Raw genomic sequence first — 17,751 nt, 5'->3', positions numbered from 1 at the left:
GAAGGGAAGGATTTTTATTACAGTCATCAATTTTGCCCAGGGCGGTCTGCCTCGAGAAAGCTGGGAACAGTCAGTTAGAACCCAGACGTTTGTGAGTGCATTCCCATGTGTGTGTGTATGTTAGCGTGTCTTGCGCAAATTCCAAGTTTTTTTTTTTCTCACTATGAAGTGGTAAGTGTTAAAGAGCCTTTTTTTAGTCTTGGGGAGGGTTTTTTGAATCATTCAGTGTTATGGTATTGGTTTGGGATACCACATTTTTTTCCCCCATAGTAGCAGAAAGTGACATGTTTTTCTTTATTGGCGCATGTTTAGAAGAGACACATTCGTCTTTGTTTAGTGTATACGTGTGTATGAATATTTTTCATACTTGCGAAGCTGTGCTTGAATTGCATTTTTAGCTTGGAGAGCGCACAGTCTTTCTTACAGACTCAGCACTTTCTGCAAACCAACGCAGAGGGGTATTGCAAGGGGAAGGCGACTACTGGCCTGCCTCGTGGGCATTGCTGACGGGGAGGGTACTAGTGATCTGCCTCGGGGGTACTCAGACACTGTTCAGGGTGGGTGGTCTGTCACTCAGTGGAGGGTGAAACACTTTTTTTCTCGGGGGGGGGGGGGGGTGAACTCCTCCTATTTTTTCCTTGTCAGGGTGTTGGGGGACAAATTTGCCCTTGACATTGAAAGCCACAGGACATCAGCTTATAACGATTAGTTGATGATGTAAGATGCCCGTAGGGTCCTTTTTTTTTAGAAAAGAGATTTTCTTTCTCTTGAATGAAGAGAAAAGGAAATTAAATGCATTGGATGTGTGTAAGTTTTCGTTATGCTTTGGAAGGCACAATTATAATGGGGACACAGAGATTATTGTTTTTTCATTGTGTTGGAGAGATTACTTTAAAATGGTGCTAAGTGATGGTGAATGCCGATGAGTGGTATTGTATCTGGTGTTGTATCTGATGATGCCGGTGATTGGTGTTGGTTGGTATCAAGGGGGGTGGCAATGGTGATGAATACCGTGGAAATGGCAATATTAATGCTTTTACTGGTGACACGGGAGATATTTTACAATGAATATTTTTTTTACGGGAGAAGTACTTAACAATCTTACGCCGAAGCCCATAAAATCAAAACCTCTCTCATATGGCGGGGCCGGTTTGGAGTGAGCGCGGAAGCGGAAAAAATATTTTTTTCAAAAAATCACAGCGCGGTTAGTTTTGAAGATTAAGAGTTCATTTTTGGCTCCTTTTTTTGTCATTGCCTGAAGTTTAGTATGCAACCATCAGAAATTAAAAATAATATCATTATCATATGTAAATAATGTGATATATGGCAGGGAAAAAAAATTCATACATAATTGTATTCAAATCATGCTGTGCAAAAAACGGTCAAAGCCAACGAGTTACTTTTTTTTCGTTGTATTGTACACTTAATTGCAATCATTTTGATATATAATACATTGTAAAACAATAAAAGCAACACCGGAAAAATATTATCACAAAATGATGTACGAATTCGTAACGCGCGGACGTAAAAAAATGTTTTTTTTAAAAATTCACCGTAAATCTAAATATTGTTCTAGAGACTTCCAATTTGTTTCAAAATGAAGACAAATGATTGAATATTACGATACTGTAAGAGTTTTAAATTAGAATTGCAGATTTTGACCATTTCGAACGAGTTAAAGTTGTCCGAATGTCAAAATTTTTATATATATATATTTATATGCACATATTTCGGAGATGGGAAAAGCTACAACCTTCAATTATTTTTTATTGTATTCTTCATGAATTTGTGCACATTTTGATATATGAAACTATAAAAAGGCTAATATGAAAAGGAGCAAATATTAGGATAATGCGATGTACGCATTTCGGAGACTTGCAGCCGCGAATCTGCGCGCTGAGGGAAGTTAAATATATTTTTCAAAAATTCACCATAAATCACAATATTGTTCTAGAGACTTCAAATTAGTTTCAAAATGAAGATAAATGACTGAATATTACTAGGCCGTAAGAGTTTTAGCTTACAATTGCGTTATTCAACTATTTCGGTAGAGTCAAATTTGACCGAACGTGTGTTTTTTTCTATTTATCGTGATTTATATGCAAATATTTCGAAAAAAGAGAAAAGCTACAACCTTCAATCATTTTTAGTTGTATTCTACATGAAATTGTGCACATTTTCATATATAAAACTTTATGTAACAGCTAATTTTAATTGGTGCAAACATTTCGACAATTGCACCAAAAAAATTCTGATTTTTTCGGAAGTTACCGCGCTGACGTAAGGAAAATGTTTTGTTTTTTTCATAAATTCACCATAAATCGAAATATTGTGCTAGAGACTTCCAAGTTGTTGTAAAATGAAGGTAAATGATTGAATATTACTAGAATATAAGAGTTTTAGCTTACAATTGCGTTTTTCGACCATTTCGGTAGAGTCAAAGTTGACCGAAAGTTGAAATTTTTGCACTTAAAGTTATTTATATGAAAATATTTCAAAACTGATAAAAGCTACAACCATGGGTTGGTTTTAGTTGTATTGTGCATGAAATTGCACACATTTCCATATATAAAACTTTATGTAACGGCAAATTTAAAATGGTGCAAACATTAGGACTATCGCACGAAAAAATTTATCGGAAGAGTTACCGCGCGAACGTAAGGAAAAAGTTTTGTCATAAATTCACCACAAATCGAAATATTGTGCAAGAGACGTCCAATTTATTGCAAAATGAAGGCAAATGATTGAATATTACTATGATATAAGAGTTTTAGCTTACAGTTGCGTTTCTCGACCATTTCGGTAGAGTCAAAGTTGACCGAAGGTTGAAATTTTTGCACTTATCTTTATTTATATGAAAATATTTCAAAACTGATAAAAGCTACAATCATGAGTATTTTTTTGTTGTATTTTAAATGAAATTGCGCACATTTCCATGTATAATACATCATGTAAAGGATAATTTAAAATGGTGCAAAAATTATGTCAAAGTGACTAAATAATTTCTGAGATGTGTCACTGATACTTTTTAGTGCAATAAGAAAGAAATTCGCGCTTGCGCGCCTGCGTAGCGATTGTAAAAAAAACAACGCCTTGATCCATGAACTCCCAGCATCCCCCAAGGCGTGTGATTCAAAAGTTTTAGGCTGGTAGGCCTATAAGTATTTTTCCGCGAATTTAAAAAAAAAACTTTTGAGTCGACGTATGATACGTCCATTCGGCATACAGGAGACATTTTGACTCAACGTTTAATACGTCCATTCGGCGTAAGAGGGTTAAGTAGAATTATCATTACGGGAGACATATTTTACGAGAGATTTGAGATATTTCATGGGAGATTATTTTATAATTATTACAGACAATTATATTATGGAGAATTATTACAATGAATTATGGGAGAAGTTTTGTGGTTAATTATTTATTGAGTTTCTGTAACTTTGGAGAATATTTCAGTAATTCATGAGCGATGAATCTGGCTGAATTATGATGAATTGTGCTGAATTTTGCTGAACCTTTGGTGAATCTTACGCTGAATTTTTGGTGAATGGACAAGCATTAACATTGGTGATGTTTTTTTTTATACTAATACTAGTGATTTTGATGATAGCAATTTTGGTGATACTGCTGATAATGATACTCCTGATACTGATTTTTTTTATATATACTAATACGTGGTGCTGTAATGCTATTAAGGGTGGTGGTGTTTTTTTTAAATTTGGGAGGAACTAACAACACATTTTTTTTTTTTTTTTTTTTTTTTTTTTTTTTTTTTTTTTTATGAGTTCAGCAGATAATTGCTTGACATCTACGTGAGTCATGGGGATAGTTAAAAATGCCGTTGATTTTTCTTTTCTTCTTTTTAGGAAGTTAGCCATCGCTGACAAGTTTTTTCTATCATGGGTGAATTTGAATTTATTTTTTGTTCTCTCCAGTTTGTGAGAATTTTTTAATATCTTAGTTCGTGACTTAGAGTCAGTATTCGGGAACGTGTTTGTGTTTTCAGCTGTTTGATGCTACAGAGAGATTTATGGGAGAATTTTTTTCATTTTCTTTAATGCATACGTAATGGCACTACATTTTTTTTTCTTGGGTATTTATGTTCCAGAAATTGTGAGTTTCTTGTGCAATACCTTTGTTGTATTTGTGACAATTTTGCCAGAGATAGGAAACTTGGCTAAGTTTCTAATGGCCTATGTCGTAGTGCATATGGGGAAGTCTTTGCTTAGACACTGAATTTGGAGTTCTGTTATAAGGAGTTGTGGCACATTGGTGATTTTTTCTAGAATTTCCTGGACAATTTTATTTGCCGAGTTTTTGCCTTTTTCAGCAGTTATGCTAAGGAGAGAGTTTATAGTTTTTGGCTATAACATTGAGTTATTCTCTGGAGAATTGGAGGTATATTATTTTGGAGTTATAATTTTAGATATAATATATTGGAGATATATTTGTGGCCATTTGATATTAGCCTATGGTGGTGAGAGCTATGTTTAGTTCAATTATTTTGCAGCCATCTTTGTTGCAAATGGAGACACTCTTGAGGAGACATGGGGCAGTATTTGTGATTGGGTCAGCTAGATGCTTTGAGTGCACATTTTTTTGGAGATGGGATTTCATTTTTTGATTATCCTGCTTGGAGATATATTTCTTGGAGCCTTGTTTTATTCCACATGGAGTTATTGGTGAAATAGAGGTAAGTATTTTTATTTGCCGAAACAGAGATGACTTTTTTTTTTTATTCACTGGAGTGGTGTTATTATTAAGAGGGTGACTATATATTTATATATATAGAGGTAAAATTAATCTTTGGCAGGTGACCTTAATTTGTGGTTATGACTTTTTTCTGGGAGTTTTTTCGAGCCAAGAGAAGAGTTCTGTGGTTCGTTCTTTTTGGTTTCGTGACTAATTGGAGGCGAGTGGCATTACTGCATTGTGGTCCTATGGAGATGTGCATTTTTTATGTTCACAAGTGTTTTATTTTTGGAGGCATATAATTGCTGCATTACGAGTTTATCGTAGTTTTTTTTATCCCGAATAGGTGATAATTTTTTATTTAATTGGTCAGTATCATGTGAGAGATATGTCTTCGAGACAATCTTTGAGCAGTTTATCGTAGTTTTTTTTATCCCGAATAGGTGATAATTTTTTATTTAATTGGTCAGTGTCATGTGAGAGATATGTCTTCGAGACAATCCTGCAGTTAATTTAGTGGAATGTGCTTACGTGATTTCAGTTAGAACCTTTTTTTTTGAGAATCATGGGTTTCCTAACTTGCGAGTCTGACTAGACATTTTTTATGCTGCACTTAGAGCACACATGTCCGCAGGTGGATTTTCTGCTGACAAGAGCTGTGATGAGTCCGGTGTGCTGATTCCTTTCCTCTAGTGGTGATTGCTCAGAGTTTTGCAATATCTGGAAATGTTGACCATAGCATTTCATGAAAACGCATGTGTAAGAGTTGCTTTCTAGCCGTGTCCGTAACTATACATGGGGCATTTATGGGGAAGAAGTGGGATTATGTATATTATGCATATATTGTGTTTTGTGATGGGGAAATTTGCTTGTGATTATTATTTTTTTTTAATTTTCTTCCTTTTCCTATGAGAGATGTAATTGTGGTTGAGTTTTAAATAGCATTTCTTTTTGGGACGGGTGATGTAATTTATCGGGGTTGTGATTTACATAAATGGGCATTTGACATTGTCTCATTGTAATTAATTATATGAGCAGTAAAGGGGTTTTTGCTGTTAAACATTGGAGATTTTTGCTGATTTTGTGAGTTGCTGTAATATCAGAGCTTGAGAGAACATTTCTGATTTTTGGGTCTGGGATTGTTACATGATTTTTTTTTCTTGGGCTCATTACTTTTTTTTTTTTTTTTTTTTTTTTTTTTTTTTTTTTTTTTTTTTTTTTTTTTTTTTTTTTTTTTTTTTTTTTTAATGATAACATTCGAGTTTGAAATGTGAGTGCAGAAGTCCGTGGAGTTGCTGTGAGTTCTGATTGTGTGTGCTAATGTATGAATTTGGAGAATTGGGTTAGAGAACTTGATATTTTTTTTTCTTTGCGAGTTGTCATAGTGACTTATGATTTAGTGGTCATATTAAATGGAGTTAATTGGGGGACGTTCAGTTAGTATTTCTGAATTTTTGAGGTCATTATTTGGTAGAAGTAGTATGTCTGGGGTTAATTTTCTTTGATTGACTGATGATTTGACTGACATACTTAAACACACCATAATCGTCGTTCCCCGACGCTAGCAAGACGTCCACCAGCTGTGCAGAGATGTTGCTGTCGTTTATCCAGGGTGATTACGAGAGTTTCTACGAGTCTACAGAGTTCTACAGCGTTTTTTTTTTTTTTTTTTATCCACAGAAGCCGTTAGAAGTCTTCTACAGGGAGGGAGGCCATTCGCCTTCCTACAGCTTTCTACAGTCTGTGATGGAAGCTGCAGACAGAGAGGGATATTCAAGAATCCAAAATGCAGAAAAAATACGCAGTGTTATTTGAGATGAAGCGTGATAAGACATTACTTTATAATGCCAGAGACGTGCAGTTATTACTATTTTTTTGAGCCGGCCAATGTATTTTATATGTATAAGATGTTTTACCAGTTGCTAGGCAGGGGCTGGCAATTTTAGGTGGCCAAGCTCTGTCAGATGAAGAGAGTTATAATTAATAATATTTAAAATGCCAATGTGATGTGCTGTGACTTTGCGCAAAACAGAGCCGAAGCAATGACCTGAGAAAGCTGATAAATCATTTCTGAGATGGCGTGATATGAAGATGTTTGTTTAAGCGGGTCAACATTCGTTCTGTAGTTATGTGTGAGGTCATGTGATCTTGTTCAAGTGCCTTTGGAAACTGGCTGCAACCAGTTACATGGGGCATTGACGAAGTGTGAGTTCATATGTACGTGTACTAACTATGTCCGTTGATAATGACTTGGCTTAGCCAAATCTATGGGGTAACTTTCTTTCAGAGAGGTTTGTGGGAGAAAGGCAGAATGCTGGAATAGCTCTGCGAAAGTTTATTTACTTGTGTGTGTGATATTCTGGGCTGTAATGAGTAAGTGTTACCTTACTTTAGCCAAAGGGATAGCTTGTTTAATATCGTGTAAAGATGTTCTATTCAATCTTTGACTTTGCCTTTACAATTGTGGGTGCTTACGAGTATGTTCTCGTGTCTTTGTAACAGGCGTTTCTGGCAAGGGGACCGAGAGTCCTAGGGGGCCGAGGGTCCCGTGTAGAGAAGAGATAATTGGTGTGACTAATTACTGATTAAGACATTTACATACTGGGGGTTTAACTGAATTGGTTAGTTTGTGAGACTTGAATTATTATATTTACATTGTTAAATAAATATTGTATTTTTGTAATGCATGACTCTCATTGGATGACCTGTTAGAATAGAGAGAGAGAGAGGTTGGGAGTCGAGAGAGAGAGAGAGAGAGAGAGAGAGAGAGAGAGAGAGAGAGAGAGAGCGAAGGCTATGCCAGCGGTTGCTTAGAGAGAGAGAGAGAGAGATTGAGTGTGTTATCAGTTTGCCTTAATGCTTCGGGTTTCACCCATACCTGGTATCAAATACCCTTTGCTGGTAAATGGCATCAGAGATGGGTAACATATGTAAATATTTAGTGGTTTTTCTTGAGTTTTAACTAACAAAATAGGCTGCTTTTAGCATTTTTATAGGGTTCTAACTATACACTGGGGGGTCTGGTACGCATCCCCCGCGAACACGGGTGACTACTATATATCTATATATATATATATATATATATATATATATATATATATATATATATATATATATATACTATATATATATATATATATATATATATATATATATATATATATATACATATTATATATATATATATATATATATATATATATATATATATATATATATATATATATATATATATATACTATATATATATATATTATATATATATATATATGTATATATATATATATATATATATATATATATATATTATATATATATATGATATATATATATATATATATATATATATATATATATATATATATATATATATATATATATATTATATATACATATATATATATATATATATATATATATATATATATATATATAAAACGTAAATGAACCGTGATATGAGAACTTATGTACGAAACCCTTAGATTTTCATAAGGATTTTTTTTTTTTCTCTCTCTCTCTCCACCATGCCTTCTTTTTTATTTTGGTAACTAGTTTATTTCAGAGAGCAGAACCTAGAAACTTGTCTATATATAGAATAATGGTGAAGATAAAGATTGAATATTAAAGTGCAGTCTTTTTCTGTACAGACATTTTAAAATACCCAATACTTACATATTGGACTAATGAGTACTTCTTGGTACCATTGGTACTGGTTTTAGGACAAAATCCCCCTGGAACAAATTTAAGTCATGAAAATGTAAGCAACCAATAGTAGTAGTAACTAGTTTTTTTTTTCAGTGCTTATATAGTTCCAAACAGAAATATATTAAAATATTCATAGTCGTTTGCTAGTTTTACATTTATTATTACATATGTAGTTTTAGTCATCTGAATACTATTACTGATAGAATTTTTATTAATTAACTCAGGAGGTGGAATTCTTAACTTTAAAAATATTTTGTGGAAAATGCAAATTTCAGGAAAAATGCCACATTTTTTATTCAAAGGCTAAACTTGTGTTTAAAACCCCAAGTTAAAATGCAATGCCTCCAAGATAATCTAAATAAGTTTTGTCTTGGTATGTTAGCAACTGATTTGATTCGTGATGTGGCATCCTTATATTTCTTTATAGGTGGTTCACTAGCGATACCAGAAATAATTTGATTCATTTGAACACCTTGAAAGTTGTTCTCATGCTCTAAGAGACTCATAAAGTTCCAGGTGACTGGATGGGAACACCCAGAAAATGATGTGGAACTGCGATGCCATCCTTCCACAGAATTATTGGTACAATTAAATTCATCGTTTGTTCTTGCATACATATTTATCTATATATATATATATATATATATATATATATATATATATATATATATATGTGTGTGTGTGTGTGTGTGTGTGTTTGTGTATCCACTCTCTCTCTCTCTCTCTATCTCTCTCTCTATCTCTTCTCTATTCTCTATCTCTCTCTCTCTCCTCTCTCTCCTCCCCCCTTTGAATTGATGCAATTTCTAATCCCGGTAACACAGACCTCAACATTTTTGTGGCTCCAGTAAAGGTTCATTGTCGCAGCAGTTAGCTATGGGTTCCTGGCGTCCTCGTCGACATGGCCTGCCAATATAGTACTCCTCAAAGTCATCCAAAGTCCGGAAACTCTCCTCTGGCATACTATCAGAAGAGCTCTTCTAATGCTAAATGAACAGATTCAGGGGTAATAAAGGCAAGGGCCGCTATCATTCTCATTTTAAGAGAAAATTCATTATTGGCTTGATTAATGTTTTTGTAAACCAAACTTGTATTTTTCTGTAAATATTTTGGACAAGTGAAAAAAGCAGCCTTTAACATCGACTTCAGGAAATTACGCAATTAAAATACTCAGTATTGCTCTTTCAGAATCAATCATTGCACTCACAGGCGAGCAATTTGTCAAGATTTTCACTTCTTGCATAAATTTGTTATAAGTTGTTTGGGTCTTATCCGGTAATAGTGCATAGTGTTTAATGTAAATATATCCTTCACGATGCAGTTTCACCTTTCCTTTGTTGTTCTTCACCAACTCCATCTTCTGTAGGTGGAAGTACTAAAGTGATTTCCAAAATTAACTCTTTGTAAGAAGATTTAGTTAAACTAAGTAAGTAAAAAGTATATCGCCTTTTTAGAAAAATGAGCAAACGACTGTACTGCTATGACAGTAAGAAGATTTAGTTAATGTAGCTGTTAGTAAAAAAAATGTTTGCCTTATTAGAAAAACAAGCAAACGGTAGAAAACAGGGAATTCTGGCAAGGGGGATTTTATCCTCAGGGGATTTTGTCCAGGGGGATTTTATCCTCAGGGGATTTTGTCCAGGGGGATTTTATCCTCGGGATTTTGTCCCGATACTATTGGTACCTCTTATGTAGCCATTGTATTCTCTGATGTTGCCTTTTCACTGCCTTGAATCTTATAATAGGTTTAATGCCTCAGGATTAGTAATGGTACAGAAATCAGATTGGCACCTACTGCATGTAGTATGGGGGTCTGTATAATGGTAACAGCCAAAAACCTGGAGTACGAAAATCCCTGAATACCTAGGCACTTGCATTTACAAGGCCTAGAAGAATTGTAGGGCTCCATGATAATCAATAAGGCACACACACAAACACTGAAACAAGAAATTATGGGCAAACAAAAGGAGCACAAGCGACTGCTCTCCAAGGCAGTCAAAGAAAGACTAGTGTGTCACCGGTTCTGTGCCTGGGTGGTGACCAGCTTCACATCATATACACATGAGTTGCCAAATGCCAAGATTCCTTGCATTGCAATCGTTGATTGTTTTTAACCGGTTTCCAGCTGGCATAAGAAGATTATTCAATACAATCTTCTTATGCCAGGTGTGTTAGCTATTAAAAATACAAATTGATTAAAAATTTGTCGTATTTCCCCATTTACGATGTTACATTTTATGATAAATTGAGTTTGAGATAGGTTTAGCCTTTCCATGGTTTTGAAGTTATGAAGCATTACCAATACATTGAACAATATTGAGAATAATTTTAATTTTCTCCATGATAGGGAGCATATTATGATATTGTGAACTTCTTGAAGTTTTATGTTTATGATACAGTAATTCATATTTTATGTTTATGATACAGTAATTCATATTTTATGTTTATGATACAGTAATTCATATTTTGTTAAAGTATATGTATGCGTAGTACTAAGGGAGAGGGAGGGAGGGATTTTACCGAATTTACTTTTAGCATAAAGTGTGTGAGTTTGCCTTTTTAATATTCCTGTTTTACACATATATGTTAAAAAATAATACTATAATTCCTTTTAATACATTCATTTCTTTTAGAAACGAAAAAAAAGTTATTTTCTCAATTCTTTTTGTAGTAGGCTTATTAGCTGATTCTGAGGATCACTTTTTTGCCATTTGTAGGACAATTGTTTCTTTTATACACATTACAATAATAATTTTATCAGTACGTATAATAATATAGTATAAATGGAATCTAAGTAAAGTAACATTTTCTTTTCTATTACCTTTATCTTTGATTCAGCCTTTTTGACTTTTGCAAATGATTGTAACATCTGGCCATTAATGGTCACAAAACCATGGTAGGCTGTAGGTATAGTGTAGGCTGGGCTAATTTCAATTTACTTTTTTTTTATTTTAAGAAATAGGTTTTTTGTAACCTAGCCCCATCGTAAAGTGGGAAGTACCTGTATTACAAAAGGGACTGATGTATGGTATTATATTTTATCTTATAGTACAGGCGGTCCCCGGGTTACGACGGTCTCGGCTTACGACATTCCGAGGTTACGACACTTGTCAATTATATTCATCAGACATTATTTCCAGGGATACGACGCATGTTCCAGGGTTACGACGCCTACAACGCTCATCTGGCAGATGAAATATGACACCAAAAATGCAAAATAATCAATATTTCAAGGGTTTTTTTTATGAAAAAGGCCATAAGAATGCAGTTTACATAGTTTTCAATGCACCCAAAGCATTAAAAGTAAGGTTTTCTTAGGATTTTTGACGATGTTCCGGCTTACGACGATTTTCTCAAGAACGGAACCCCCATCGTAACCCAGGGACCGCCTGTAATTCAACCATGTTTATGTATCTTTAGCTGTTAAGTATACTAACCTTTTAAAGTAGTGTGTGTATTTTAAAACATATTGTACATTGTACAGTTTAACCCTTTAACTCCGATTGGACGTATTAAATGTCTATATAAATTGTCTGTTGGGTGCCGATTGGACGTATGGTACGTCGATATAAAAAAAGTTTTTTAAAAAAATTCGTTGAAAAATAGTTACAGGCGTACTAGGCAAAAACTTTTGAATCACATACCTTGGGGGATGCTGGGAGCTCATGAATCGAGGCGTTGTTTTGTTTACAATCATTACCCAGGCATGCAAGCGCGAATTTCTTTCTTCGCGCGCTAAAAAGTATCAGCGACACATCTCAGAAATTATTTTGTCATTTTGACATAATTTTTGCACCATTTTATATTAGCCATTACATAGAGTATTATATATTAAAATATGTGCAATTTCATGTAGAATACAACTAAAATCAACTCATGGTTGTAGCTTTTATCAGTTTTGAAATATTTTCGTATCAATAACGATGTGCCAAAATATCACCCTTCCGTCAAATTTGACTCGACCGAAATGGTAAAAAAACGCAATTGTAAGCTAAAACTCTTACATTCTAGTAATATTCAATCATTTACCTTTGTTTTGCAACAAATTGTAAGTCTCTAGCACAATATTTGATTTATGGTGAATTTATGGAAAAAATAACATTTTTCTTACGTCCTCGCTGTAACTCTTCCGAAAAAAATCAGAAATTTTTTCGTCCGATTGTTGTAATGTTTGCACCATTTTAAATGAGCCGTTACATAATGTTTTATATATGAAAATGTGTGCAATTTCATGTTAGAATACAACTAAAAACAACCCATGGTTGTAGTTTTTATCAGTTTTGAGATATTTTCATATAAATAAAATAAGTTCCAAAATTTCAACCTTCGGTCAACTTTGACTCGACCGAAATGGTCGAAAAACGCAATTGTAACCTAAAACTATTACATTCTAGTAATATTCAATCATTTACCTTTATTTTGCAACAAAGTGTAAGTCTATAGCAGAATATTTTTATTTATGGTGAATTTATGAAATAAACTTTTTCCTTACGCCCGTGCGGTAACTCTTCCGAAAAAATCATAAATTTTTTTGTCCGACTGTTGTAATGTTTGCACCATTTTAAAATAGCCGTTACATAAAGTTTTATATATGAAAATGTGTGCAATCTCATGTAGAATGCAGCAAAAAACAACCTATGGTTGTAGCTTTTATCAGTTTTGAAATATTTTCACATAAATAACGATAAATAGAAAAAATTCGTCCTTTGGTCAACTTTAACTCGACCGAAATGGTCAAAAACTGCAATTTTAAGCTACAACACTTACAGTCTAGTAATATTCAATCAATTACCTTCATTTTGCAACAAACGGGAAGTCTCTAGCACAATATTTCAATTTATGGTGAAATTTTGAAAACGGCTTTTTTTTTACGTCCGCACGTTACAAATTCATGCATCACTTTGTGATAATATTTTCTCTGTGTTGACTCGATTGTTTTACAATGCGTTATATACCAAAATGATTGCAATTTAGTGTACAATACAATGAAAAAAAATTAACTTGTTAGCTTTAACCGTTTTGCTCACAGCGCAATTTGTATACAATTATATATGAAATTTTTTTTTCACGCTGTCATATATCCCAATATTTATATATGATAATGATATTTTTTTTTTCACTTCTGATGGTTGCATACTAAACTTCAGGCAATGATGAAAAAAGGAGCCAAAAATGAATTCTTAATCTTAAAAACTAAGCAGGCTGTGATTTAAAAAAAAAAAAAAAAAAAAAAAAAATTCCGCTTTGGCGCTCTCTCGTGAACACCGCCGGCATACGGGAGCTGATTTTTATAATACCGCTTCGGCGTTTAAGAGTTAAAAATTCTTTCAAGCACATAAAGTCAAGACTATTCATAGGCAGTGATTCTTGATGAGAAACTGATTTAGTTTCATGAATGTATATAAGAGGAAACTAATATATACAGGATTTTAACTGATGAGCTTAATATCTTTTAAACAGTCTTCAATCAACTTTAGAAATGCTGGAGGAAAACACTGCTATCCAGGATGCAGAAATTGCTCTCCTTGAGAAGGAACTAGAGGCTCTTAATCTAGAGAAAGATTCACTTGCCAAAACTTATTATTCAAAGCTGGAGGAAGCAAAGGTATGTGAAATGTATGGTTAGCAGTTCTGTATATATTATATTGTTTTTGTTCTTAATTTTATTAGCGTTATTGTTTTACAATGAATTAATAATACAGTAAATTCTCTTATCTGGACTAATAAATTCAAGACCCTGCCAGATAAGGGAAATTTCCAGATATGAAAAAACACTATGGATGTGAAAAGGCAACTTTGTACCTTTCTATCCCCCCCCTTCCACCTTGTTAATACTGAAGAATCATATGTACTGAGTATGCTTTTAAACGCCAATCAACACTTTAAAATAAAAACTGGGTATTCAACCGTAAGTTAGTAGTATTTTTTTTTCTCATACTTCTAACAAGATATACATACACCATATGCATTAAACAACACACAATACAGTAGGTACTGTGTGTATGGTACAGGACACTACATACTGTACGTATTGCACAATATCTTTCAGATACTCTATTATTGTTATTATTATTATTATATTATTATACTGCAGATGAAACCTATTCATATGGAACAGGCCTACAGGGGCCATTGATTTGAAATTCAAACTTCCAAATGATATGGTCTGTATTAGGAAAAAGCAAGAAAAACTACAGTGTTCCCCACATATTCGTGTTCTCCGGATTCGCGGACTCACACATTCGCGGATTTTTCTTTGGAACCTATCTAGAAAATTATTCGCGGGACGGATCGCCCATTCGCGGAATTTTCCGACGAAAATAATCACTAATTAGTGTATTTTGATGTTTTATTTTCATGGACTAAATACATTTTTGTTTTATGATACAAAAATGATTTACTAATTTTCAAATATTCAATTTTGATTAATACTGCATTAGTAAGTTTAATAAGTTAAAAAAAAAAATATCACATAATAAAAATAATAATTCTCTCTCTTCTCTCTCTCTCTCTACTGCAAAGATGTGTTTTTTGTCCTGATAAAGAATAAATGAATGTAACTAATGTTCAAAATATTAAATATTAATTTATACAGCAATAATATCAATTCATTAAAGAAAATACTCATAAGAGAATTAGTAAGATTTTTAGCTTATAATTTTAAAAAAATTATGGAAAAGAATGAAGGAAACCCCAGTCAGGATTCTTTCTCTAACTCCAGGTACTAAAACTCAGATATTACGTCGTATCGAGTTTTAAGTGACCGGAAGGGGGGGGAAGGAGCTGATTTGTTGTACTGACTGCCATCAACTGCTCATGAAATTTCCATCCTCTTTCTCTATCTCTCTTCTATCTCTCTCTCTTCTCTCTCTTCTCTCATCTACCTCTCTCCTCTCGTCGTCTCTCTCTCTTTTACGAATGAATGGGGAGATTTTTATGGTATCATATATGCGTAATATGTTTATTAAATATTTTGCAAATAATCATAATAATAATAATAATAATAATAAAAAACTTGTAATTACAAAAATCATATGTGTGAAAGTATTCTTTACAAATACTACTACGATAATCCTCTCTCTCCTTAAAAGGCGATGTATGTTTTTTGGATGATGATTTTAACTACTTTTCAAATATCAATATTAGTGGGGGGGGGGTAAACAGCAATAAATATAAATTATTAAAGAAAATACTAAAGTGAATTAGCAAGATTTTAGTTTATAAATAAAAAGAATTACGTAAGAATGAAAGAAAATGCACTTTATCCCGCATCTTTCTCTTTGGAACTCCAGTAGCAAGCCGAGTTGGCTGGGTCCAACAACTGTGTTGCCATATCTCAGGATAATGTACTCTCTCTCTCTCTCTTCTCATCTCTCTTCTCTCTCTCTCTCTCTCTCTCTCGCTTCTCTCTGTCTCTCTCCTTTTTACTGAGTGAGAGAATTTCTATGGTACATGTGTATGTTATTAATATTTTTGCATAATAATAATAATAGTAATATAACTATATTCAAAATTCATATGTGATAGTATTTGTTAAAGAAGTACAATAATCTATCCACTTCACTCTTTTAAATAAGGACAACCCTCTCTCTCTCTCTCTCTCTCTCTCATCTCTCTCATCTCTCTCTCTTTTCTCTCTCTCTCTCTCTCTCTCATCTCTCTCTCTCTCATCTCTCTCTCTCATCTCTCTCTCTCTCATGTTCTCGATCCCACACGAGATTCTAGCATGCGCTAGTGGTAACTCTCGCCCTCTGATTTGGGCTGGAAGTGTATGTATAATTATATCTTTAGTGGTAAAATAATAATATACAGTTTACTAGGTACAAATAATAACGTATGAATTTAAACATAACAATAACTCTCTCTCTTCTCTCTCTCTCTCTCTCTCTCTCTCTCTGCTATTGGCTGTTTATATATTTCTAATGGTAAAATGTTTAAGATTACTTTAAAATGATATTAATAATACCAATTCAATGGTATATTTGATGTAGGATAATACTTTAAGTAGACATTTGGTATTTGTGATTTCACATTACATTGTTCCCTTGTACAAAGAAAATGGATGTCTCAAATAGTAACATATGAAAGAAAACGTGCATGACTGAATACTTAGGGGGGGACTGAATTATTTTCACATACGTAACTAAGTCATTCAGTACGTACATAGTATGTATTTATGTATAAACATAAAATGTAAGATTTACTTTAAAATAGTATTAATAATATTTCAAAGATTAATATGAACCATAATAGGATATTTTATGTATATTTGATGAAGGATGGTCTTTAAGGGATACTTTGGTGTTTGCATGTCCAGGACAGTTTATGAGCATTTTTACAGGGGGGTTCCAAACATTCGCGGATTCTAACTATTCGCGGGGGGGTCTGGTACGCATCCCCCGCGAATACGGGGGACCACTGTAAAGGGAAATGCAGGAAGGAGGAGTTTGTTATTAAGAAAGGAAAAATTAATTAATAATTGATCAGAATGTATTTGGATGGAAGAAAAGATAGTACAGGCGGCCCTCGTTTAGCGGCAGGGGTTCCATTCCTGGCCGCCGACGCTAAGTGATTTTTTATGCTAAGCGATTTTAAAGCCTACGACTGCTGCACACCTTCTTTCGAAACTCTAGAACAGTCAAAGGCGCCGCAATTCTACAACAGTGGAATAAGTAAAATTATATTTATGCAGTATAGTACTATAGAATTTACTGTATAGTAGTACTGTACAGTACATTATAGCATTATAAATACTGTAAAGTGAAAAAAGCCTAGCTTTAATCCTTTGGGTGTCTACAGTATGTAAAGATATAATAAGGTTTATACAGTGTACAGGTAGCTGTAGTGTTCAAGTTACGATCTCTCGTCTTACGATAGTCCGATTTTATGAGAGACCAAATTAATAGCCTAACTTTATCCATCTTCTAGTTACATAAGTTCAATAACAGCAAAGGAGAATGATGAAAGTATGGTTTTAACGTTGTACTCGTTGCGTGAACGTGTACAACCATGAACAAGCGAACGAGAAACTACTATTTTTTTTTTCTCTCTCTCTCTCGTCCTAAATACAAGCGAATTGGATAACATCCATTTGGCTTGTATTTCAATCATTGTACTACAGTACACTATTACCGTAGTTGTTATAAATGGCGTTATTTATAGAATAGAACTGAGATATCTTAATGTAATAACTTTATTCACTATAGATCAAAGATCAATCGGGAAATATACTGTTAAATTTAAACCTAGTTATAACTGAAGCTGAGAAAACTGTTCAAGCTGCTAATGACTATTATCGTACATTGGCAACAAGGATAAAACTCCAGTAAACGTATGCCATCAAACACAACCGTAGAT

At 33.6% G+C, this 17,751-nt stretch overlaps 1 protein-coding gene across 1 annotated transcript in view; it reads left to right on the top strand.

The window, feature by feature from the left end:
* Nucleotides 1–17,751, top strand: part of LOC135218925 (uncharacterized) — a 535,388-nt gene that overhangs the window by 346,596 nt on the left and 171,041 nt on the right. The window contains exon 4 of the mRNA XM_064255367.1: nt 13,855–13,999. Within this exon, the coding sequence (XP_064111437.1) occupies nt 13,855–13,999 (145 nt within the window). The remainder of the gene's footprint in view (nt 1–13,854; nt 14,000–17,751) is intronic.

The sequence above is a fragment of the Macrobrachium nipponense genome, chromosome 1 (genome assembly GCF_015104395.2).
Source record: "Macrobrachium nipponense isolate FS-2020 chromosome 1, ASM1510439v2, whole genome shotgun sequence".
Lineage (NCBI taxonomy): Eukaryota > Metazoa > Arthropoda > Malacostraca > Decapoda > Palaemonidae > Macrobrachium > Macrobrachium nipponense.
The sequence above is the reverse complement of the archived record's forward strand: the minus strand, read 5'-3'. Positions and strand labels throughout refer to the sequence as shown.